Source organism: Bos grunniens, chromosome 15 (assembly GCF_055505025.1).
Source record: "Bos grunniens cultivar Pamir isolate PY7600 chromosome 15, Bosgru_T2T1.0, whole genome shotgun sequence".
Classification (NCBI taxonomy): Eukaryota; Metazoa; Chordata; class Mammalia; order Artiodactyla; family Bovidae; genus Bos; species Bos grunniens.
In genome coordinates this window covers 5683196-5708934 of record NC_141179.1, presented here as the reverse complement: position 1 = coordinate 5708934, position 25739 = coordinate 5683196, and the positions used below count along the sequence as shown (strand labels likewise).

At 38.3% G+C, this 25739-nt stretch overlaps 1 protein-coding gene across 4 annotated transcripts in view; it reads left to right on the top strand.

The window, feature by feature from the left end:
* Positions 1–25739, top strand: part of DYNC2H1 (dynein cytoplasmic 2 heavy chain 1) — a 393081-nt gene that overhangs the window by 235176 nt on the left and 132166 nt on the right. For all 4 annotated transcript variants that reach the window (XM_086338264.1, XM_086338263.1, XM_086338267.1 and 1 more), the window contains 4 exons: positions 99–254; positions 2759–2834; positions 9362–9570; positions 14406–14510. In XM_086338264.1, the coding sequence (XP_086194390.1) occupies positions 99–254; positions 2759–2834; positions 9362–9570; positions 14406–14510 (546 nt within the window). The remainder of the gene's footprint in view (positions 1–98; positions 255–2758; positions 2835–9361; positions 9571–14405; positions 14511–25739) is intronic.

Genomic DNA, 25739 nt, shown 5'->3' with positions numbered 1-25739 from the left:
ATGATGAAAAATTTCTTCATTAAAATATGTTTTTAAATATGTTAAATACTGATTTATTTGTAAGGTTTTAAACAATAAATTCATTATTTTTTCTCTAGTCACCTCCCGGTTTAAAGAAGAATTTAATGCGTACTTATGAATCTTGGACTCCTGAGCAAATTAGCAAAAAAGATAATGTACATCGAGCTCATGCTCTCTTCAGTTTTGCATGGTTTCATGCTGCATGCCAAGAAAGAAGAAATTACATTCCACAGGTAAGTAGGAACATGTCTTGGATATATTCTACAGTGAACGTTTTTTATTAGAATATTTTTACAATTTAGTATAAGTAGCTAAATATTATGTCTTAATTTGATTCATGATTTGTGAAGTGTTAATCACTTGGTCATGTCTGACTGTTTGTGACCATATGTACTGCAGCCTGCCAGGCTCCCCTGTCCATGGAATTCTCCAGGCAACAATACTGGAGTGGGTAGCCATTCTGTTCTCTAGGGGATCTTCCTGACCCAGGAATTGAACCTGGGACTGCAGGCAGATTCTTTACCATCTGAGCCACCAGGGAGGCCCCATGGTTTATAAATGTTTATCTCTAATTCCATCTTTTCTGTTAATCTTCTGGACTGTATATAGCTATCTAGTTCACATAATTTTGAATTAAAGTGTTGAGAACGATGTGTGTACCATCATAAGCCATCATTGTTAAGGTATTATTTTTATGGTTAAATTCTCACAGTCATCTCAGTGTTCAGAAACTGAATTCTCATACCTGTTTTTTCTTCAGTATAGCCTGCTCAATAATAGGCATTAATATCTGTTTACTTAAGTTAGAAACATGGGAGTTATTCTTGATTTGGTGTTTTGTCCATAGCCTCCCTACACGTCCCATTTGTATTCTGTGCCTCAGTCACACGAGACTTCTTTATGGTCTTTAAATCCGTTGAGTATTCTCACTATAGCCTCTGGCTTTTTTTGTTAAACTGTCAATAGACCTCGTTCTTTCATTGCTATGGCAGTCCTACCTGGCACCATGCTCTCACTTTCTCGCCAAATGCCTATCTTAGCCCCAGATTTCGTTCCCCTTCCATCTTTAAACTTTTCCTGTCTTCTTTGTTAAACTTTGTCTACTTCCGTTGGGATACCCTTTCCCCAAACTGCCCTCCTCACCTGCCCACCTTTGAGCCTTTCTCTATATTTCAGTTACATGTCAAAATAAGAACAAGGGTTCTGCAGTTTGAGTCCAGACTCTAGAATTTCCTTGCTTCAGTAAATTACTTTAACTCCTGATTAGCAGCAGTTCCCTTGACTGTACAGTGATCATATCTACCTTCATTGTAAGGGTTAAATGAAATAAACGGGTGTTTAGAAGTGTTTAACCCAGTGCCTATCAGGCCAGTGGAAGAGTAAATGGTAACAGCAGCGTGCTGTTTCACACAGTTGTGTGTGACACTCATCAGAGGGTAGCAGCGTGCTGTTTCATACAGTTACGTGTGACACTCATCAGAGGGCAGCAGCGTGCTGTTTCATACAGTTACGTGTGACACTCATCAGAGGGTAGCAGCGTGCTGTTTCATACAGTTACATGTGACACTCATCAGAGGGCAGCAGCGTGCTGTTTCATACAGTTACGTGTGACACTCATCAGAGGGTAGCAGCGTGCTGTTTCATACAGTTGTGTGTGATACTCATCAGAGGGTAGCAGCGTGCTGTTTCATACAGTTGTGTGTGATACTCATCAGAGGGTAGCAGCGTGCTGTTTCATACAGTTATGTGTGATACTCATCAGAGGGTAGCAGCGTGCTGTTTCATACAGTTGTGTGTGATACTCATCAGAGGGTAGCAGCGTGCTGTTTCATACAGTTACGTGTGACACTCATCAGAGGGTAGCAGCGTGCTGTTTCATACAGTTGTGTGTGATACTCATCAGAGGGTAGCAGTGTGCTGTTTCATACAGTTATGTGTGATACTCATCAAAGGGTAGCAGCGTGCTGTTTCATACAGTTACGTGTGATACTCATCAGAGGGTAGCAGCGTGCTGTTTCATACAGTTACGTGTGACACTCATCAGAGGGTAGCAGCGTGCTGTTTCATACAGTTGTGTGTGATACTCATCAGAGGGTAGCAGCGTGCTGTTTCATACAGTTGTGTGTGACACTCATCAGAGGGTAGCTTATTATTTTCATTTTACAAAGGTGTGGGACATTGAATTTCAATGATGATTAACTTGCTGAAGGAATCATACCTAAAAAGCTGTAGAGTTTGCAAGTAGCCAGGCTTACCTTCCTCTAAAGCCTTTTTCCCTAATTTCTGGGACAATTGTACCAATTAATCCTGATGGATACATGAAAACTAGTGATACCTTTTATTGAGAAAACAAAACTTACATTTTAAAAACAAAGCTAGAATTCATTTTTTATTGTGATACATAGTATAAATTTAAAAGCAATGAAAATGCTTCCAAATTAAAATTTAGTCTCCTCCTTCCTTATCCCCTGCTACTCAGTTTATACTCCCAAGACACCAACTCTTCACCATTTCTTGGATGTCCTTCAAAAAAGCTACATAAATTTATATATCTTATGTAATATTGAATAAAGTTTAGCTGTATTATCTTATTATTTTTATTAATTCTCAGGGGCTGTATTTTTTCTTTTAGCTTATATTGAATATTCTTTTTAAGATTGTAAGGACAGTTATACATGCATATATATCTTTGAATACTGCTTATAGTTCTTTAACATTTTTAAATTTGTTTTGATAGGGTTGGACCAAGTTTTATGAGTTTTCTTTATCAGATCTTCGAGCTGGGTACAACATTATTGACAGACTCTTTGATGGTAAGTTCTCATGATGAAAACTTTGATATCTGGTGTCAATGAAAAAGCTTGAGGTCTTATTAAAAATATGTTTTTTTCAAGAGTGACTTGACTTCCTATTATAAAACTTGCTTTTTATTTTGTGTTCTGAATTCTATGCTTGTGAAAGTTTTTATATTATCGATTGTGGTCATTGGCTTTGATATACTCTGTTAGATTTCTGGTTGATCTGTAGCTCCCAGGAAGCAGAAAGCTAGAATAAGACCTTGTCTTTACTTTGTGGCCTTCAGCAGTTGCAGGCTTTTACTGAATTATTCATAACTGAATTATTAATAATTTTCAAAGGAGCTATTAAAATTCAGGAATATGGTAGACTAAGAATCTGTAGAATCATAATTGTTTGATTAAGTAAACTCAGGAATAAAGGTACAAATAATAGACTAAAATAGGACTGCAAACAAAACCATATAATAAGATCCCTTGAGACCACCTAGCTTGCTGCCTCCTGAAGACAGGACTGGTCCAATCCCTGAGTGTCACTGTTCAGGGCCAACTCAAGGGGACACCAGAGTGTAGAAGAATTATGTACTTGAGAAGAGTATGTAGCTTAAAGCCATCCCAAACAGAACTCTAGATTCTTGTCTCTCCCTCCCACCCTGCAGCCTTGCCAAACTACTTTTCCCTGAGTCTACCCCATTCCAGTAAGTGGTACCACCATCCATGTCGTTGTTCAGCTTCAAAACCCATCAGTCACCCTGGATTCTTCTCTTTTTCTAATCGTCAGACATCCAGTGCTTTGGCAGTTTCTGTCCCCTTCATGTCCAAATCACATCAAGATTCGGTTCAGTTTTTTCAATTTCATCAGTGCCTTGGTGGTTCAAGCAATAGCTTCTTTCAAAAATTCTCCACAGAGTAACCAAATTTATTTTTTAGAAAAGTAAAGTGAAAGTGAAAGTCGCTCAGTTGTGTGCGACTCTTTGTGACCCCATGGACTATATAGTCCATAGTATCTCCAGCCCAGAATACTGGAGTGGGTAGCCTTTCCCTTCTCCAAGGGGATCTTCCCAACTCAGGGATTGAACCCAGGTCTCCCGTGTTGCAGGTTGGTTCTTTACTAGCTGAGCCACCAGGGAGGCCAAAAGTAAAGTAAAGCAGACAATTTCCTTTTACAGCCTAGAGCCACATTTATCTTCTTTCTGTTCCCTGAACAAACCAGGCTTGTTCCTACCTGAAGGTTTTGATAGGTATCCTTCCTTTTGTCTGAAACGCTCTTCTTCCAGACCTTTATGTAGTTTTCTCCTTTTTCTCATTCACATCTTGGCTTAGAGGTGTCCTCTTCAGAAAAGTTTTTATTATCGCCAAATCTAAAGTAATCTAGTTGTTCTCTATTCCCTTGTTCTGCTTTATTGTTTTAATACATTAGATGTGCTTTATTTATTCATTTATTTTTAAAATTTTGTTCCTCTCTTTAAACTAGAGTTTAATCTATATTAAGCAAGGTCTCTGACTATGTTTTTTACTCTTTATCTCCTTAACACCTGCAGCAGGGCATATCCCATGGTAATAGGCACTGTTATTGTTTGTTAAATTAATGGCATGAGAATTTATTATGTAACTTGTTTTCCACAAAAAGATAAGGATAGACATCTAGCATATGGCCAATCCCATTTTTTTGAAGTTTTCTTCTTTTTGTTTTAATTTTATTGAAGTATAGTTGGTTTACTGTGTTTCATGTGTACAGAAAAGTGATTCTGTTGTACATATATATGTGTGTGTGTGTGTGTCTGTTCTTTTTAAGATTGTTTTCTATAGAGATTATGGCAAGATATCGAATATAGTTCCTGGTGCTATATCAGATCAGATCAGTCGCTCAGTTGTGTCCGACTCTTTGCGACCCCATGAATCGCAGCATGCCAGGCCTCCCTGTCCATTACCAACTCCTGGAGTTCACTGGGACTCACATCCATCGAGTCAGTGATGCCATCCAGCCATCTCATCCTCTGTCGTCCCCTTCTCCTCCTGCCCCCAATCCCTCCCAGCATCAGAGTCTTTTCCAATGAGTCAACTCTTCGCATGAGGTGGCCAAAGTACTGGAGTTTCAGCTTTAGCATCATTCCTTCCAAAGAAATCCCAGGGCTGATCTCCTTCAGAATGGACTGGTTGGATCTCCTTGCAGTCCAAGGGACTCTCAAGAGTCTTCTCCAACACCACAGTTCAAAAGCATCAATTCTTCGGCACTCAGCTTTCTTTATGGTCCAGCTGTCACATCCATACATGACTACTGGAAAAACCATAGCCTTGACTAGACATACCTTTGTTGGCAAAGTGATATAAACGATATCTTACAATATTTTTTTGTTTGTTTGTTTTCTCTTCTGAATTACTATGATAATTTCTAGGTCCATCTATATGCTGCAAATGGTATTATTTTATCCTTTTTTATGGCCGAGTAGTATTCTACTCTGTGTGTGTGTGTGTGCACGCGCACGTGAGCATGTGTATATATAGATATATGTGTGTGTGTATATATATATATATAGATAGATAGGTATATATATATATTTACACATATACCATTTCCTCCTTATCCATTCATCTTTTGATGGGCACTTAGGTTGTTTCCATGTCTTGGCTATTGTAAATAGTGCTGTATGAATGTTGATTACAAGTTTCTTTTTTAATTAGAGTTTTCATCTTCCCTGAATATATGCCCAGGAGTGGGATTGCAGGATCATATGGTAACGCTATTTTTAGTTTTTTTAGGGAACTTCCTTACTGTTCTCCATAGTGGTTGTATAAATTTACATTCCCACCAACAGTGCTAGAGGCTTCCCTTGTCTCCACACAGTCTAAAATTTATTGTTTTTAGACTTTTTAATGACGGCCATTATGACCTCATTGTAGTTTTCATGTGCATTTTCCTAATAATTAGCATATTGAGTATCTTTTCATGTGCCTGTTGGCCATCTGTATGTCTTCTTTGGAGAAATGTCTATTTAGGTTTTCTATCTGTTTTTTTGGTTGGGTTTTGTTTTTTTTTATATTGAATTATATTTGTATATTTTGTATACAAAATGCTATTTGTATATTTTGGAAGTTAATCCCCTGGTGGTCTCATTGTTTGCCAATATTTTTTACCATTCCATACGTTATCTTTTTGTTTTTGTTGATGGTTTTCTTTGTTGTAAAAAACTTTTAAGTTTAATTAAGTCTCACTTTTTCATTTTTACTCATTTTTCTTTAGGAGACAGGTCCAAAACAATATTGCTATGATTTATGTCAAAGAATATCCTGCCTATGTTTTCCTCTAGGAGTTTTATAATATCCAGTCTCACATTTAAGTCTTTAATCCATATTTAGCTTATTTTTGTATTTCATGGTAGAATATGTTCCAATTTCATTCTTTTACATATAGCTGTCCAGTTTTCCCAGCACCACTTATTGAAGATTGTCTTTTCTCCATTGTATATTTTTGGCTTCTTTTGTTGTAGATTAATTTGCCCTTAGTGTGTGGATTTGCTCTTCGGCTTTTTTTCTGATCTGTTGATCTAGGTGTCTGTTGTGGGGCCAGTACCACACTGTTTTGACTACTGTAGCTTTGTAGTATAGTCTGAAGTCAGGGCGTTTGATCCCTCCAGCTCCATTCTTCTTTCTCAAGGTTGCTTTGTCTATTCAGGGTCTTTTGTGTTTCCATAGTTAAACATTTTGTTTTTGTTCCAGTTCTGTGAAAAATGCCAATGGTAATTTGATAGGTATTGCATTGAGACCATAGATTGCCTTGGGTAGTATGGTCATTTTAACAATATAGATTCTTACAATGTAAGGACACAGGGTATCTTTCCTTCTGTTTATGCTGTCTTCAGTTTCTTTCATTTGTATCTTCAGAGTATGGGTCTTTCACCTCCTTTGGTAGGTGTATTCCTAGGTATTACATACTTTTTAATGTGATAGTACATGGGGTTATTTCCTTAATTTCTCTTTCTGATATTTTGTTGTTATTTTATAGAAGTGCAACAGATTTCTATATATTAATTTTTTATTCTGCAACTTTACTAAACTTACTGATGAGCTCTAGTAGTTTTCTGGTGGCACCTTTAGGATTTTATATGTATAGAATGTAATGTGGAAGCAGCAACAGTTTTACTTCATCCTTTCCAATTTGAATTCCTTTTATTTCTTTTTCTTCTCTCTTTTCTGTGGCTATGAATTTCTAAGCTATTTTGAATAAAAGAGGTGAGAGTGTCTAATCAAGAAACAGAACATTACCAATACTTCAGATTATACTCTAATGCTGCCTTTCAGTCACTACTGTTCTCCAAGTTCTCTCATCCTTATTCCTGTGATAAAACCAATACCTTCCTATATAGACTAGGTTTGCCTGTATTTATAAAATTGAAATCATACATCATGTACTCTTTAATATTTAGATTCTTTCAGCTAATGTTGTATTTGAGAGATTCATCCATATGGTTACATATCAATTATAGTCCATTTATTCTCAGTGCTATATAGTATGCCATTCTGAGAATCTATGTCTTCTGTCAGGTATAATATATTTCTGTCATGTATGTATTAGCAGTAGATAGGATATTAATGTATTTGTTCCCCGTTGTTAGTTAATGCCAAATAGTATTCCAGGTGATTTTCTTGCTTATTTAAATTTTTTTGAATTATACATCAGAAAAGTACACATTAATGTACAATTCAATAGATTTTCAAAAAGTGAACCTTTGTAACTAGTCCAAAATCAATAAATAGAATGTTACCAGCATTCTGGAAGCATCTCCCTCATTCTTTTCTACACATGATGCAGCATTTCCCCATTTTGTGCTAAGGGGCAGTTAATTTTATTACTTGAGTTGTTTTAAAGTTTATTTTAAAACATATTTTTGAGGATATTTACTAGTATTTTATCTTGCTTAGAAACTTGGTAATTTTCCAAAAGGCTTTTGAACATTTATTTATTTTTATTACATCACTATGAGGCATATATTATTAGTACCCTTTTAAGATGAGGAAACCAAAGCATAGAGAAAGTGAATGATTTGTTTATCATTATGTTTCCAGCTTATGATGGATTAATTAATAACATCATATGATTTATATATATATATTATACCAATGAAATTATTGTAAAAGTAAGATGCTTTAAAATTACATTGAATCTCATGATAAAAGTCTTTGCTATATAATCTTATAGTTACAAAATTTCCTGATATTAAGGGACTTCCACATCTGGAGAATTAAATGTAAAAATGGGGAAAAGTTCATTGAATTTTATAGTAATGAAATAGAACTAAGCTAGTAATACTATCAGTGATCTTAAGTAGGTAGATTAAAATAGTTTTTCTGCATTTACTGCTGTCATGGAGGAAGAAATTTTCCTCTACCCTTTTAGGTTCTTCTGGCTGGTCAAAGAATTACATTGACATAAAATGAATTAATAAGGGAAGATGGTGGCTCAGGTGGTAAAGAATCTGCCTGTAATGCAGATTTGATCCCTGGGTTGGGAAGATCCCCTGGAGAAGGGCATGACAGACCACTCCAGTATTCTTGCCTGGAGAATCCCATGGACAGAGAAGCCTGGTGGGCTACTGTCCATGGGGTTGCAGAGAGTCAGACATGACTGAGTGAGTAAGCACAGCACAACAAATAAACAAAAAAAGATATTAATAATGTATTTATATGTGAGAGATCAAGAAAACTAAGTAACCTACTATAATGACTGAAGCTCTTAATACCATCTTCAACTAAAGACAAAAAAGTAGTGAAGTGGGGATAGTGGCTTTAGCCTTCAAAAGGAGGAAGGCAGTTTATGTGGACATGCAAAAAAGCAAATGTTTGGAAGGAAATCTCTGGGTTATGCAAAGACAGTGGGAAACAGAGAGGAAATTTGAAAGACTTTGCCAGGTTCCTTCCTGACCACCATATCTAGTTCATACTGTACTTATCTATGGTGATAACTCCCTTCCTGGAATTGGTCCTCTATGATTATATTAATAATATTAATGAACATTAATGTTAATTTAAAGGCTGGAAAATGAAAGTTGCTCAGTCATGTCCGACTCCTTGCGACCGTGGGGACTATACAGTCTATGGAATTCTCCAGACCAGAATATTGGAGTGGGTAGCCATTTCCTTCTCCAGCTGATGTTCCCTTCTCCAGAAGATCTTCCCAACCCAGAGGTTGAACCCAGGTCTCCCATATTGCAGGTGGATTCTTTACCAGCTGAGCCACAAGGGAAGCCCAAGAACACTGGAGTGGGTAGCCTGTCCCTTCTCCAGGAGATCTTCCCAACCCAGGAATTGAACCCATGTCTCCCTCATTGCAGGCAGATTCTTTACCAGCTGAGCTACCAGGGAAGCCCTAATATTGATGAGCATTAATGTTAATATCAAGCCTTAAGGAATAATTTAAATGCTTTAAGTATGTATTATTATAGTCTATAAATATAGCTAGAGCCTGAAATTTGTTTAATGTTTTAGAATATTTTTAGAGAATTTCTAATATCTTAGAAATGAAACAATTTTTTTTTTTTTAATTATAGGTTCCAAAGATGTACAGTGGGAATTTGTACATGGTTTGCTTGAAAATGCTATTTATGGAGGACGCATAGATAACTACTTTGACCTTAGAGTTCTTCGATCATACCTGAAGCAATTTTTTAATTCTTCAATAATTGATGTATTAAGCGAAAGGAACAAGAAAAGTGTTTTTCCATACTCCATATCTCTGCCAAAATCCTGCAGCATTTTGGTAGGTAACATTAATTGTTTTCAATTTATCACCAGATTGAAACTTGCATAATTTCTTACATTGTTAAAATATGTTGTTGCTTCTTTTCACAAGTACAAGCAGTCATCACTCACAAATACGGATTATTATTTATTATGCCAGTATGCAGCCCGATTCTCTAAACTCTAGTTAGGTGTCCTATTGCTTTTGGATACTTAGGGAGCACTGATTGATGATAATAGTGTTGATAGACAAATCTTGAAAGTGGTGGCCTAGGAAAATTTTTAAATTGTAGGGCAGCTGTGAAGATCTGGAATGGGAGGATATACTACTTGTTTGTAATTATGAGAGTGCTCTGATACAGTAAATTTGAAAAAAGCAAATATTATTCAACAGATGTCTATTTCATACTCTGGCTTATAAATTTAAAGTAGTTCTAAAGCTACAAGAAATATTAACCTAAAAAGATTTCATAGCAACATTTTTGTTTGTATGAATTTGTTTTATTTGACTGTAGCTTTTTGCTTTGAGTCATCTTATAGAAGTTTCCTAGAATGCAGTCATCTTTTCCAGAAAATAGTATAAAATGTAGCCCAAAGATTTCAATTATTTTGCTACCAATTTGTGTAAATGCCCCCCAAAAATGTTTTTATTGCCTAGAGTATTTAAATTACATGTTTCTTCATGAATTACAAAATATACATAAATTCAATTATATACTTCTTTCAGTATTGTGCCTTTTCTCTCATTCAAATATTTTTCAAGAAAATGCCTTTGTTTTAGTAACATAAATCAAAAAATAAAATCTTGACTACCAATATTAAATATTTTACTTATTGAATATCTTACCTGTTTTTTTGAGTATTCCATCTATTTTATTTTTCAGTTTCCATTCATTTAATCATTCAACAATACTCATTGAACATTTGCTCAATAATAACCCTGTTCAAGAATTGTGGATCTCTTGATGCATCAATAGAGTTTACTTTTTAGTAGAAGAAACTTGGAGTCAGTGTGCAGACAGAAATATCACAGATATTTATTATTATATATTTATTTCTGATAAATATATAGTACTCATGTTAGCATACCTTGACAAGTCTTTTGTCTCTATTGTTTGAAGTTTAAATTGAAAAATAAAATATATATATATAAAAGTAGACGTCATAAGTGCACAATTCAGTTCACTTGTACACTGAACACGTGAATATAACCAGCACTGGAATCAAGAAACAACAGTATCAGCTCCCCGGAAGTCCTTCCCCTTTTAGTTACAATCTCCTCGCACAGGATACATTAACCTAATTTCCAACAACCTGTGTTCAGTTTTGCCTCTCTCTACTTCATGTAAAGGATATCATTTGGTATACATTCTTTTGTGTCCAAGTGAGAATATATCAGTTTGGATATGTAGAGGTCTGTTACTTAGGAAACATGTCCAAAGTAGAGAAGATTCCCCAGTCTCAATGAGAAAGTTTCACAGATATTTAAAAATGAACCAAGTGTATAAATACAAAGAAAACGGTAGTTTTAAAATTGTAAGATGGTTATGTGAATTCCCTGGTGGTCCAGTGGTTAGGACTCCATGCTTCCACAGGCAGCGGACATGGGTTCAATCCCTGGTCAGGGAACTAAGATCTCACATACTGCAAGGCAGAGCCAAAAAAGATGATAAAAAGAAAAAAAGAGAAAACAATTTTTTTTTAATTTAAAAATTATAAGATGATTCACTAGAGTCAATGTTTAGCTTTCTATTTAATTGAGTTACATAGAAAGAGAAAGCCAGAGTTTCCCAGGAGAGGAGAACACTTTGACATACAGACACACATGCACAAATGCATGCATATACACAAGTATACACTCACATATAATACATATATATTTATGCATATCTATTAATATGATGTGACTGAACACCTTAAGGAAGTTTACTGTGCTATAGGAGAGAAAAAATTTCAGAGAACAGCATTTCTTTTCAAACTTTGACATACTTCCTGGAGTTTAACTCCAGCACCTGTGTCTTGGAAATTCTTGAGAGGCAGCTGCAAAGGATGAGAAAGGATGAAGAGGGTAGGGGCAGAAGATGAGGCTGCTCCATTAAAAACAGTTTATCCCACTTCAGCAAGAATAGTTTAGATGCATACAGAATACCTGCCTTAAAATAAACTTGTATCTTCATGAAAACAAACTAAACAATTCCCATCTTTGGACCAAACTGAATAAATCATCTTGGTATACTCTTAGTTTCCTGTCTAGCATCTGAAGTGGAAACTGGGTGAATGCTTGACAAATCAAGCCTTTATAGTGCTTACAGTAAGTCTTGGGATGAAAGGATAGGATTATTGATGCATTTCATCACGCCTCACTAGTTAAGACTAACTGGAATTGGAATTTACAAAGCAGTTCTTGTACATCAGACTGTGTGTATGTATGTTTCTGAGGGTTCTATAAGTTAAAAAAAAAAAGATTGTTAGAGTATTTATTTCATTATAAGCAGAGCTACACTCTGCTGATTAGTCTTTGGTAGGTTACAGGATTCCAGCTAAGCTATTTAAAATCTTAAAGGATGATGCTGTTAAAGTGCTGCACTCAATATGTCAGCAAATTTGGAAAACTGAGCACTGGCCATAGGACTGGAAAAGGTCAATTTTCATTCCAGTCCCAAAGAAGGGCAGTGCCAAAGAATGCTCAAACTACCATACAGTTGCACTCATTTTGCATGCTAAAAAGGTTATGTTCAAAATTCTTCAAGCTAGGGTTCAGCAGTACATGAACCAAGAACTTCCAGATGTACAAGCTGGATTTAGAAAAGGCAGAGGTACCACACAGTGGTAAAGAATCTGCCAGTGCAGGAGACACAGGAGATGAGAGTTCGATTCCTGGGTTGGGAAGATTCCCTGGAGAAGGAAATGGCAGCCCACTCCAGTATTCTTGCTTGGGAAATTCCATGGATAGAGAAGTCTGGTAGACCACAGTCCATGGGGTCACACAGAGTCAGACATGACTGAAGCAACTGAACACAAAGGAACCAGAGATCAAATTGCATTCATTGGATCATAGAGAAAGCAAGGGAATTTGAAAAGAAACATCCACTTCTGCTTCACTGACTATGCAAAAGCCTTTGACTATATGGGATCACAACAAACTGTGGAAAATTCTTAAAGAGATGGGAATACCAGACCACCTTACCTGTCTCCTGAGAAACCTGTATGCGGGTTAGAACCTTAAATAGAACAACAGACTGGTTCAAAATTGGGAAAGGAGTACGACAAGGCTGTATATTGTCACCCTGCTTATTTAACTTGTATGCAGAGTACATTATGTTAAATGCTGGGCTGGATGACTCACAAGCTGGAATCAAGATTGCCAAAGAAATATCCACAACCTCAGATACAATGGCAGAAAGTGAAGAGGAATTAAAGAGCCTCTTTTTAAAATTTTATTTTGCTGTTTTTAAATTATTTTTCATTTTTAAAGAATGAACTTTTTTCTTCTACAAACCCTTGTGTCAAGGGCTGACTTTCAATAGATTGCAGTGAGGAAGCTGCTCTGCTACCTATGAAACCCTGACCTAAAAACAGGTCGTCTACGAATAGTTTAGCACCAGGTTCCCCATATGCCATTTGTGATGGATGAGGGAGTGACTGCCTTTCCAGTTTAAAGAGCCTATTGATAAGGGTGAAAGAGGAGATTGAAAAACCTGGCTTCAAACTCAGCATTCAAAAAAACGAAGATGATGGCATTGAGTCCCATCACTTCCTGGCTCCAAAATCACCTTGAATGGTGCTGCAGCCATGAAATTAAAAGACACTTGCTTCTTGGGAGAAAATCTATGACAAACCTGGACAGCGTATTAAAAAGCAGAGATATCACTTTGCCAACAAAGGTTCATAGTCATGTATGGATGTGAGAGTTGAACCATAAAGAAGGCTGAGTGTTGAAGAATTGATGCTTTTGAACTGTGGTGTTGGAGAAGACTCTTGAGAGTCCCTTGCTGCTAAGTTGCTTCAGTCGTGTCCGACTCTGTGTGACCCTATAGACGGCAGCCCACCACGCTCCCCCATCCCTGGGATTCTCCAGGCAAGAACACTGGAGTGGGTTGCCATTTCCTTCTCCAATGCATGAAAGTGAGACATGAAAGTGAAGTCGCTCAGTCATGTCGGACTCTTAGCGACCCCGTGGACTGCAGCCCACCAGGCTCCTCCATCCATGGGATTTTCCAGGCAAGAGTACTGGAGTGGGATGCCATTGCCTTCTCCAAGAGAGTCCCTTAGACTACAAGTAGATCCAACCAGTCCATCCTAAAGGAAATCAACCCTGAATATTCATTGGAAGGACTAATGATGGAGCTGAAGCTCCAATACGTGGACCACTTGATGTGAAGAGCTGACTCATTGGAAAAGACCCCGATGCTTGGAAAGATAGAAGGCAAAAGAAGAAGAGGGCAGCAGAGAGATGGTGAGATGGCATCACTGACTCAAGCAAACTCTGGGAGATAGTGAAGGACAGGGAAGCGTCGCGTGCCACAGTCCATAGGGTCACAAATATTCATACACGACCTAACTAATGGCTGAACAACAACAGGCATAGCCACTCGTATATGTTTGCTTTAATCAATTCAGGGTCCCTTCAATTATGAGAAATGTCAGATAAGAAAGTATAATGAAGTCATGACAAAGAGAATTTCCATTAGATAACTGAATTAATACTATACACACTGAAAGTGAGGTTTACCTAGAAAGTGTGACATGAATAACTAGTAATTTAATACTTACTGGTATTCTGGTTCTTTCTGATTTCAGTGGTTGTAAACTTGATTTTTAGTGAAAAACTGTTTTTTACTTCTCTATATTTAGGACTATCGTGCTGTCATTGAGAAACTTCCAGAGGATGACAAACCTAGTTTCTTTGGTCTGCCTGCTAACATTGCTCGCTCATCTCAGCGCATGATCAGTTCTCAGGTAACATAAATTAGATCTACATTTTAGAAAAAATGTTGCTACTGAGCCTGAAAGAAACATTACATTTTATTTAATAGTACAGATCCACATGTTTTATTTAGTTTTTAAATTTTATGTAATATAATAGATTCTGTCTTAAATGAATTTAAAATGTTTCTATCTTAATACATTTGTTAAAATTAGTAAAATAACAGTGAATACTATGCATTTTATCCAAAATATATTGGTTTTACTCCTGGAATTTATCTTATTAAGGGTATTTTAAATTTAGTTTAAGAAATTGAATATATCATTAAATTTAAAATCATCATTTGTGTATTGTTTGATAAAAGATAAATATTTATTTAATGATTGAATATTGCAAAACATTGAGGGAATATGGATTTTTAAATTATTGAGACACAGAAAAACATAAGCCAAGAACGCTATACAGTCTAGCTTCTGTTTGGACCAAGAATAAGTTGGTCAAATAAGAGGTAACATTTATTGACATTTAAGTGTGTACCTGGTGTTTTAAATGCTTTATACGCAGAAACTTTAGTCTTCATAAAGTCTATGAGGTAAGATCTATCACTTTTCCCTCAGTATGTGAGGAAACTGGTGGAGAGAATTAAGTTACTTACCGAAGATCATAGAGCCAATAAGAGGCAGGACTGATATTTAAATTGTCTTTGAGTAAAGACATGGCCTCTCCAACTGCTCCTCAGGCACTACTGTACTGCTAAGCTCTGTGCACCGAATTGTGAACTGTTACGTAGGTTCATTGTGGGTCAGTGTATGGGAAATTCTTATGGCTCTTAACAGTTTACTTTTGGTAATTTATGGGCGTCCTAGCTAGATTATGTTATCATATTTAGCTCCACAGTTTTGTATTTGTTTACTATTTCAGCCAACATTTATAAAATTGATAGTTTTCTCTCTTATTATTCACTAATTTTTTTCCTTCAAATTATTCGCTGAAATGTTCCTTGTGGAATTTTAATGTTCATTTTCACATGTTTGTAAAAAATGTTCGAGTATATAAATATATACTCATTTGCATAATATATAAATATGTTATAACTGTTTTCTGGAACAAATGAGATCTTAACAACCTCTCTTCACCTATGCTAGCTGAAGACACTGTCTGGTTCCTTTACCCTTTGTCATCCAAAGTGCTAAGTCAGATAGTCCACAAGAGAATATCAACTCCTACCTGTTCCTTAGCTTCATAACATACATGATTACACTCTTTTCTTCTCCCTCCATCCTTTTTGTTGACCTGAAATAGTTATTTTTTAACAAGTCCACCAATAACGTAAGAATTGTGTACATACATTTGAGCCTGTGTGTGTGTTGTATATGTGTTTGTGTATAATTTTACAATGCTTAAGCAAAAAAGGTTAAAAGAATTAAAAGGTCATTAAAAGAATAAAAGTTTATTTTATAGAATCCAAGAGAGTATTTGCTTTAGGAACCTTATAAATAGAAGTTCAAGAGTCTGTCTTTAACTTCCTGTTATTAACATAACATGGCTTTCACAACTTCTTTCTCAGTATCATTCAGCTTCTGAAAGAACTTAATTTAGCTCTGCTTGGATCAAATGTCTAATGAAGGGAAAGAGTAAAGTAGGATAGATGTAGCCTTGGAGACGTCAGGGAAGGATAGGAGACAAGAAATAGAGAATACTGAGCATCTTCATCGTATGGAAGGACCCACCAACCATCTTCTTTTTGTACCTTCTTTTTCTCCTGGACCATGGATGGCTGCCATGATGAGAGCTCAGAGTGTGTGGACTTGGCACTAAATCATAGCCTTGAAAAGTGAAAGTGAAGTTGCTCAGTCGTGTCCGACTCTTTGTGACCCCGTGGACTATAGCCTACCAGTCTCCTCAGTCCGTGGAATTTTCCAGGCAAGAATACTGGAGTGGTTTGCCATTTTCTTCTCCAGGGGATCTTCCTGACCCAGGGATTGAACCTGGTTCTCCCACATTGCAGGCAGACGCTTTACCATCTGAGCCACTGGGGCAGCCCAATCATAGCCTTGCTGCTGCTGCTAAGTCACTTACACAAATCTTCTATTACATTTTAGTCACATAGGCCCAGGGTATGCATGTTATGCTAACCTGAAGTTCATCAGTCTAAGTGGAATCTCAAGAATTAGGGATTTCAAAGTAAACTAGGCAGACGAACATTTTACGTTTATCTTAACTCTGTGGTTTCTAGGGAAGTAGGACAGGAACCTGGCGAGCCACAGTCCATAGGGTTGCATGGAGTTGAACACGACTGAAACAACTTAACACAGTACTGTAGGAAGATAGACCCCAATCTCATTTTCCCAGATAGTCCTGAGACAACATAGGCTTCATTTTTGCTTTTTACTTATTCTAGTTTGTATACCAAAATAGTTCTCCTAAAGTTATTTTACTATGATTTAATCTCTGGTGTTTTTTCTTGTGTTAGTATTTAAATTTTTATAAATATTTATGAAATGAAAAGAGGATAACATGTTCTTCCTTGATGTTTTTTGGTGACATACTCTCTTAATATTTATATTTTAACTGTCAGTCTGGTTTACTGTTAATTTATTTTAACTATTTAAAAGTTCTTAATTATAATTTTTATACTTAAACAGCTTTCAGAGTACATCAATTACTGCAACATCTCTTCTTCATAATTATAAACATTTATATGTAAACTGAAAAAAATTTCTATATTTAGAGCATATTTAGAGCTTTTAGACTACAAGTCACATTTGTAGCCACATTTAGAATGCTTGTTCTTGAAAGTGAATGTTCAGATATGAAGAAGCCTGACTGACACTGAATAGATGTAACAATTCCTTTATTGATCATATACAAGTTCAGGAATATGGAACTGATATTAAAGCAGGTATCTGATGACTTGGCCTTTTTAAATGAACTGAGTGCATCCCTCCTAGGCATTTACCACATCTGGTTTACAACAGTGTTAGTGATACTTATTTACAGGTGCTGTGAGTCAGCTGTTACTAGCTTTTTTTTTTTTTTGCTGATAGGGATATTTATTATATTACATATTTATAGTATGATATTAGTGCTTATGAGGCTTCCCAGGTGGTGCTAGTGGCAAAGAACCCACCTGCCAATGCAGGAGACATGAGAGACGTGGGTTTGATCCCTGGGTCGGGAAGATCCCCTGGAAGAGGAAATGACAACCCACTCCAGTATTCTTGCCTGGAGAATCCCATGGACAGAGGCATCTGGCAGGCTACAGTCCATAGGGTCACAAAGAGTCGGACACAACTGAAGTGCCTTAGCACATTATTGCTTATATTCATTATACTGTGCATTAGATCTCTATAGCTTATTTAGTACTTGTTGTAAGTTTGTACCCTTAAACACTCTTATCTCCGCCACCCTCATCCCCTGGTAACAGTCATTTTATTCTGTTGTTCATTTTGACTTTTTAGATTCAATAACTTGACTTTATCTGTCTGACTCATCTCAAATAGCATGTGTGCATGCTAAGTTGCTTCAGTCGTGTCCGACTCTGTGTGATCCTATGGACTGTAGCCAGCCAGGCTTCTCTCTCCATGAGATTCTCCAGGCAAGAATACAGGAGGGGGTTGCCATTTTCTCCTCTAGGGGATCTTCCCAACCCAGCGATTGAGCCCATGTCTCTTAGGCTTCCTGCATTGGCAGGCAGGTTCTTTATCACTAGCACCATCTGGGACGCCCATCTCACATAGCGTAATGTGTTTAATGTACATCCATGTTGTCACAAATGGAAGGATATCCTCCTTTGTCGTGGCTGAATAATATTCCATTGTGTATACGTTCTACATCTTTGTTATTTATTCATTCATTGATGGGCACTTGGGTTGTCTTCGTATCTTGGCTATTGGGAATAATGCAGCAATCACCATGAGAGTGCATATATTCTGCTGAAATCCTATTTTCATTTTTGGGGTATATACCTAGAAGTGGAATTTCAAGATCGTATAATACATCTATTTTTAATTTTTTAAGGAAATTCCATACTGTTTACTACAGTGGCTGCACTAGTTTACACTCCCACCAATGGTGCATGAAGATTCCCTTTTCCTGACATCCTTCCCAACATCTGTTATTCTTTGCCTTTGATGATACCCATTGTGACAGGTGTTTGGTGATACCTTGTTGTGGCTTTCATTACCATTTCTCTGATTAGTGATGAGCATCTTTTCACGTGTCTGTTGACCATTTTGATGTACTCTTTGCCTCTTGTTCTTTGGCCTGTTTTTTAATCGGACTTTTTTTTGTGTGTGTGATGAAGTTGACTAAATTCTTTATACATTTTGAATGTTAACTCTTTATCTGATACATGGTTTGAAAAAGTTGTCTCACATTCTGTAAGTTATCTTTTCATTTAGTTAATTGCTGGTTCTGCTATGCAGAAACTTCTGATTTTGATGTAGTCACATGTGTTGATTTTTGTTTTTGTTGTTTGTCCTTTTGGTGTCATACTAAAAAAATCACTGCCAAGACATTGCTTCTTCCCTACGTTTTCTTCTAGGAGTTTTATGTTATCAAGTCTTATGTCTTTGATCTTTTTTGAGGTAATTGTTGTAAGTGACATGAGAGAGTATAATTTCATTGTTTTGCATGTATTTTTCCAGTTTTCCAGCACCATTAGTTGAAGAGACTACTCTTTCCCCATTGCATATTCTTGGCTCTATTGTCAAATATTAGTTGACTTTATCTACTGGAATTTAATTCTGGACTTTCTATTCTGTTCCATTGGTCAATGTGTCTGTTTTTGTGTGAGTACAATACAGTTTGGTTCTTTTTTAGAATTTCAGCCTCTTTGGTAAAATATTCCTTATTTTATTCTTAAGGTCATTGTATTGTCATTTTGAGTTTTCTTGTAGCTCACTGAATTTCTTCATAACAGCTATTTTTAATTCTTTATCAGTTAAATTGCAATATTCTGTGTCTTTAGGTTTGGCTGCTAGAAAATTGCTTTTTTCTTTTCGTAATACTTTATTGCTGGAATTTTTCATGGTGTTTGATGAAAAGTGCCTTTGCCATCAAATTTGAGTTAGTGAATATCTTTCTCACTTAGGCAAGAGTTTGTTTACTGTGGTTCTAACTGTTCAATAGGTTGGTAATTAGGAGCCTTTTTGTTTGCCAGAAGGTGGCAGTAGAGCACAAGTTTTTGGTTTTTCTTACTAGCGAGGACTTGGCTGCTGCTAAGCTGGGGGACAAGAGCATGCGTTTTAAAAAAATGTAAAAAGGTGGCAGCTAAGTTGGGGTTCCCTGGTGGCTCACAGGTTAAAGCGTCTGACTGCAACACGGGAGACCTGGGTTCGATCCCTGGGTTGGGAAAATCCCCCGGAGAAGGAAATGGCAACCCACTCCAGTACTCTTGCCTGGAGAATCCCATGGACGGAGGAGCCTGGTGGGCTACAGTCCACAGGGTCGCAAAGAGTCAGACACGACTGAGCGACTTCACTCACTCAAGTTGGAGGAAGTGTGTCCTTAGCACTTGCGTATTTGGCTTACCCATGACCCAGTAGGGTTCGTTTCAGTCGGAGGGTTCCCAACAGTTCTAGGGCCAGCATCCTGGGGCAGACAGCAGGAAGCTCTTCCTTCGTATCTCTTTGTCGGCTGCCTCCGTCTCCCTTCCCCAGTCACTGCCCTCTGTCCTCAGAGAGCGGTGAGCTCTTCTTGCTGCAGAGCGTGAGGCGCTTGCCGCCTAGCCTTCCGCTCGCTCCGCCTCCTCCACCAGGAAGGTCACGCGGTTCCACTGCCTGACGCTGCGCTCCCAACTCAGCGCCACCTCCACTTCCTCAGCGCCACGTGGCCTCCGCTTCCTCAGGGCCCCATCCACCACCTCCGTGCCACCTCAGCCACCTCCCTCATCCCCGCGCCACCTCTGCCACCTCAGCGCCACCTCAGCCACCTCCACCACCTCAGCGCCACCTCAGCCACCTCCACCACCTCAGCGCCACCTCAGCCACCTCTGCCACCTCAGTGCCACCTCCACCACCTCAGCGCCACCTCAGCCACCTCCACCACCTCAGCGCCACCTCAGCCACCTCCACCACCTCAGCGCCACCTCAGCCACCTCCGCCACCTCAGCGCCACCTCCGCCATCTCCGCCCTCCTAGCGCCACCTCACTGCCGCAGCCGAGCTCTAGTTCTGCTGTCTGCTCCCTTCCGGTGCACATGTGTGTGGGTCTCACAAGTGTCACGGTGTGATGTACAGAGTTGCTTTTTTTCTTTTTTTTCATTTAGAGATGTCCAATTAGTTGTAAATCAAAAAGGAGAAAAAAGAGGAGTGAGTCATATTTCCATGAGGCTGGTGGTCACCTTTCTGATTTTTTGTTTTAATCTGTTGCAGTATCTCCACAATAAGGTATTTCATTGACACTAGCTATTACACTGTCCCTTTTTCCTTCAGTTCTCCCACCATGTTATAAATACTATACGGATATTGTAGCAGTAGTCAAATGGTGAGTGTCAAAAGGAAGAAAATTCTCTAATTGGTTTATGATTTTGGCTGCCTCAGGTCTTCAGTTGCTGTGTGGGCTCTCTCACCGCAGTGAGCGGGGCTCCTCTGGTTGCCGTGTGCGGGCTTCGCATTGCCCTGGCTTTCCGTGTTGTGGAGCGAGGGTGCACAGGCAGCTTCAGCAGTTGTGGTCTGCACACTTGGTTGCCCAATGGCATGTGACATCTTCCTGGACCAGGGATCGAACTTATTTCCCTTACACTGGTAGGCGGATGCTTTACCACTGGACCACTAGGAAACCCCAAAAGGAAGAAACTATGGGTTTTATTTTACATTGTTTTTTAAGTTATTTTTTATTGGAATAATGTTGCTTTGCAATATTGTATTAGTTTCTACTGTATAGCAGTGGATCAAGAGACTACCATACAGACTGAAGTCAGAGAAAAACAAATGTCATATATTAACACCTATGTGTGGAATCTAGAAAAATGGTACAGATGATCATATATGATCATACCATTTTATTTTGATGATGGGGAGGGGAAGACATCATCTTGATATATTAATTTGATATATAAATGAATATTTTTTCTAATATTTATTTGAAGTTTCCATGTAAAATATCTAGTTTGAAATGTCTACTGGGAATTTTGACTAAATAAACACAGGAGAGAATTCAGATATAGATATGATTTAAAAGGGGTTGACAAACAGCAACATGTTTGTGGGAGAGGAAGTCATGGGAATCAGAGATTATTAGAAAACATTGATAGAGCAAAAAGCGAAGATACCTGAGGGTAGAACCCTGGGAAATACCTACATTTAACGTATGTGTGAACCTGGAAAGATTTTAGCAAGAGTAAACTGCAGTCGGAAAATAAGACAATCAATCAGAATTTTAAAGGCAGGTTCCAAGGTGATGGTAGTGTGTGGCAAGAGTTTTAAGCAGAATGGAGGAGGAGTTATCAGTGGTAAAGGTTGATTAGAACTGAGAGTAAGTCATGTGCTTCCCAGGTGGCTCCGTGGTAAAGAATTGCCTGCTAATAGGGGAGTTGAGGGCTTGATCTCTGGGTCAGGAAGATCCCATGGAGGAGGAAATGGCAACTCACTCCAATATTCCTGCCTGGAAAATTGCATAGACAGAGGAGCCTGGCGGGCTACAGTCCATAGGGTCGCAAAGAGTCTGTCTGATATGACTGAGCACATACTATGCACACACACACAGGCTTTGAGCAGTTTTTCAAGACTTCTTTAGAGCCTCTTCCTGTAGAAATTTAGAGGATAGATATCAAATTACAGTGTTTGGGGAGGTGGAGAGAGGGGAAGTTGTGCAAGTGAATACTGTTGTTGAGTCCCTAAGTCATGTTTGACTCTGTGACCCCATGAACTGCAGCATGCCAGACCTCTCTGTCCTTCACTACCTCCCTGAGTTTTCTCAAACTCATGTCCATTGAGTCGTGATGCTATCTTACCATCTCATCCTCTGCCACCTTCTTCTGCTCCTCAAAGATTGCCCTCAATCTTTCTCAGCATTAGGGTCTTTTCCAGTGAGTCGGCCCTTTGCATTAGGTGGCCAAATTATTGGAACTTCAGCTTCAGCATCCGTCTTTCCAGTGAATATTCAGGGTTGATTTCCTTTAGGATCCACTGGTTTGATCTTCTTGCAGTCCAAGGGATTCTCAAAAGTCTTCTCCAGAACCACTATTTGAAGGCATCTATTCTGCAGCACTCAGCTAGCAGCCTCCTATTTTAAATTCAGGGTTCAACTGAGATTTTCCTTCCTCTAGAAGATGTTTCCTTATCCCTTCAAATCTGGACTTGCTTCCCTGGTGGCTCAGACAGTAAAGAGTCTGCCTGCAGTGTGGGAGACCTGGGTTTGATCACTGAGTCAGGAAGATCCCATGGAGAAAGAAAATGGCAACCCACTCCAGCATCCTTGCCTGAAAAATCCCATGATGGATGAGTGTGGCAGGCTACAGGCCATTGGGGTCGCAAAGAGTCAGACACGACTGAGTGACTTCACTTTCACTTGTTTCTGTGGTATACTGTTCTTAGTTCAATAGAGCTCTTACTCTGTATTGATTTTTAACTGTTTCCGTGTGTATTTCCCCAAGAACAGAGGGACATATGTATAAGACTAAGTTGCTAGCTACTGCCAGGAATGTGGTAGGCTTTCAACAAACATTCACTTACTGAGTGAATACCTGAAACTACCCAATGGAAAGCATCAGGTCTTCAGTGTTCAGCCTTCTTTATGGTCCAACCCTCACATCCATCCATGACTACTGGAGGAGCCGCAGCTTTGACTAGACAGACCTCTGTTGGCAAAGTGATGTCTCTGCTTTTTAATATGCTTGTCTAGGTTTTCTTTATCATAGCTTTTCTTCCAGGGAGCAAGTATCTTTTAATTTTGTGGCTGCAGCCACTGTTTGCAGTGATTTTGGAGCCCAAGAACATAAAGTCTGTCACGGTTTGTATTGTTTCCCCATCTGTTTGCCATGAAGTGATGGGACTGGATGCCATGATCTTAGTTTTTTGAATGTTGACTTTTAAACCAACTTTTTCACTCTTACCTGCCTCCTGAGAAACGTGTATGTAGGACCAGAAGCAATAGTTAGAACCAGACATGAAACATTGACTGGTTCAAAATCAGGAAAGGAGTAGAAGGCTGTATATTGTCACCCTGCTTATTTAACTTAAATGAAGAGTACATCATGTGAAATGTCAAGCTGGAAAACTCACAGGCTGAACTCAAGATTGAAGGGAGAAATATCAATAACACCAGATATGCAGATGTTACCACTCTAATGGCAGAGTGAAGAAGGAGACTGAGAAAGCTGAGAGTATTGAGTGGAGTTCCTTGTGCTATTAATATATTAGTAGGTCCTTATTAGTTATCTATTTTATAAATAATAAAATAAGGATGATATTAGTTGTCTATTTTATAAATAATAAAATAGACAACTAATATCATCCTTATTTTATTTATAAATAATAAAATGGATAACTAGTATCATCCTCTGGAAATCATAAATTTGTTTTCTACATCTGTAACTCTATTTGTGTTTTATAGATAAGTTCATTTATACCCCTTTTTTTTTTAAGATTCCACGTATAAGCCATGTCATATGATATTTATCTTTCTCTGTCTGCCTTACTTCACTCAGTATGACAATCTCTAGGTCCATCCATGTTCCTACAGATGGCATTATTTTGTCCTTTTTATGGCTGAATTTTATCTTTTTTATTGTTAAAAATAAGTTCTAGTTGATACAGCTTGTTTTGTTAAACAAAAGTTTTTTATATGAGAAAATGAAAGCTAAACATAATTAAGTTTAACATTTAAAATCATGTTCTTGGGACTTGTTTCATAGTCCATTTGGTTGGGAATCTGCCCTGCAGTGAAAGGAATGTGGGTTTGACCCCTGGTCAGGGAACTAAGATCCCACATGCAGTGGAGCAGCTGGGCATGTGGGCAGCAGCTCCAGAGCCCATGCGCCACAGCTAGAGAGGCCATGTGCCACAGTGAAAGATCCCAGTGCCACGACTAAGACCTGACCCAGTCAAACAAATAAATATTTAAAATCATGTTCTTTAATCAGTAAGTCCCTAAATTGTTATCATTAGTGTGTGTCCTTGTTTACCAAGGTGAGGCGGTATCTTTTGGGGACATATATTGATTTTTGTCTGTCCAGATACATGATACACTTCAAATAGCACTCAGGAAATTGTCGATCCCATTATTTTGCTTGGTAGAACTGTTAATGACAATGCCATTTTTCCATCCATCTCTTTCACATCCCTTCTCCCCTCAAACCAAAACTGAGCAGAAAACAGTTCTCTTACATCCTTGGTGGAGGTACATCAGCAAAGTCACTCATTTTTTCCCTGGATTAATATTTAGATGCTGAGACCAAACAGGCGGCCTTTTCGTTGGATTAGATAAGTGGGAATATTAAAAATCTGTTGTTGATTATGGCCATACGTGGAGTGAAAGAAGGATCAATAATAGATTAACCTCAGAGACAGACAGAGCGATGAAAAGAGCATTATTTCTATGCTTACAATAAAAGAGTCCAAACCAAGTTCATGACTTTTCTTGAACCTGTTGGAGAGATGAGTTTGCAGAACAATGAACTGAAATCTAAGGAAAGACAGGTGCCTACAGGTGATTATAAGATACAAGGGTTTGTCTACCTGGAGCAGGTGCAAGCAGGTACTGGTAGGAATTAAGCTTAGTGAATTGGTCAAGGCCACAGGCAGGCTGGTAGAGGATGAAGGCCACAAATAACAGAGTTCTACTCATGGTCCTCTATATGGTGAGGGTACTTAAAACGCTTCCTTTGCGGTGGGTGGCCCAAGGGCAGAGAAGAGTGTCCGTTGGTAAGGAGGAGAGGCCTGGAACTCTGTCCCTGTATACTTCGTGGGGCAGGAGCCTTCATCTGTGGGGAGATACGAAGAAACACAACGAGAAGGATGAAAGCTGCTCTTGACCTTATAGTACTGAATAAAACTCAACTAGGAAAATGGAATAGGGAAAACTCTCTACCCCTCTGTTGGGGAAGGGAATGTATGCCTGAGTTATAGTTCAGAGGGGCCACATCCCTGAGCTCTGTGGGCACAGTATCCACCTATGACTGAAGTCAAATCAGGACAACAAGAATGCTGTCATCCCTTCTCCACCATCAAGAAAGAAGTAGCAGTGATTTCAGTGCCAGGAGGTTATCATCAACGCAGACAGACCCTCTCTGAGATACTCTGGCAAACAGAAAAAATC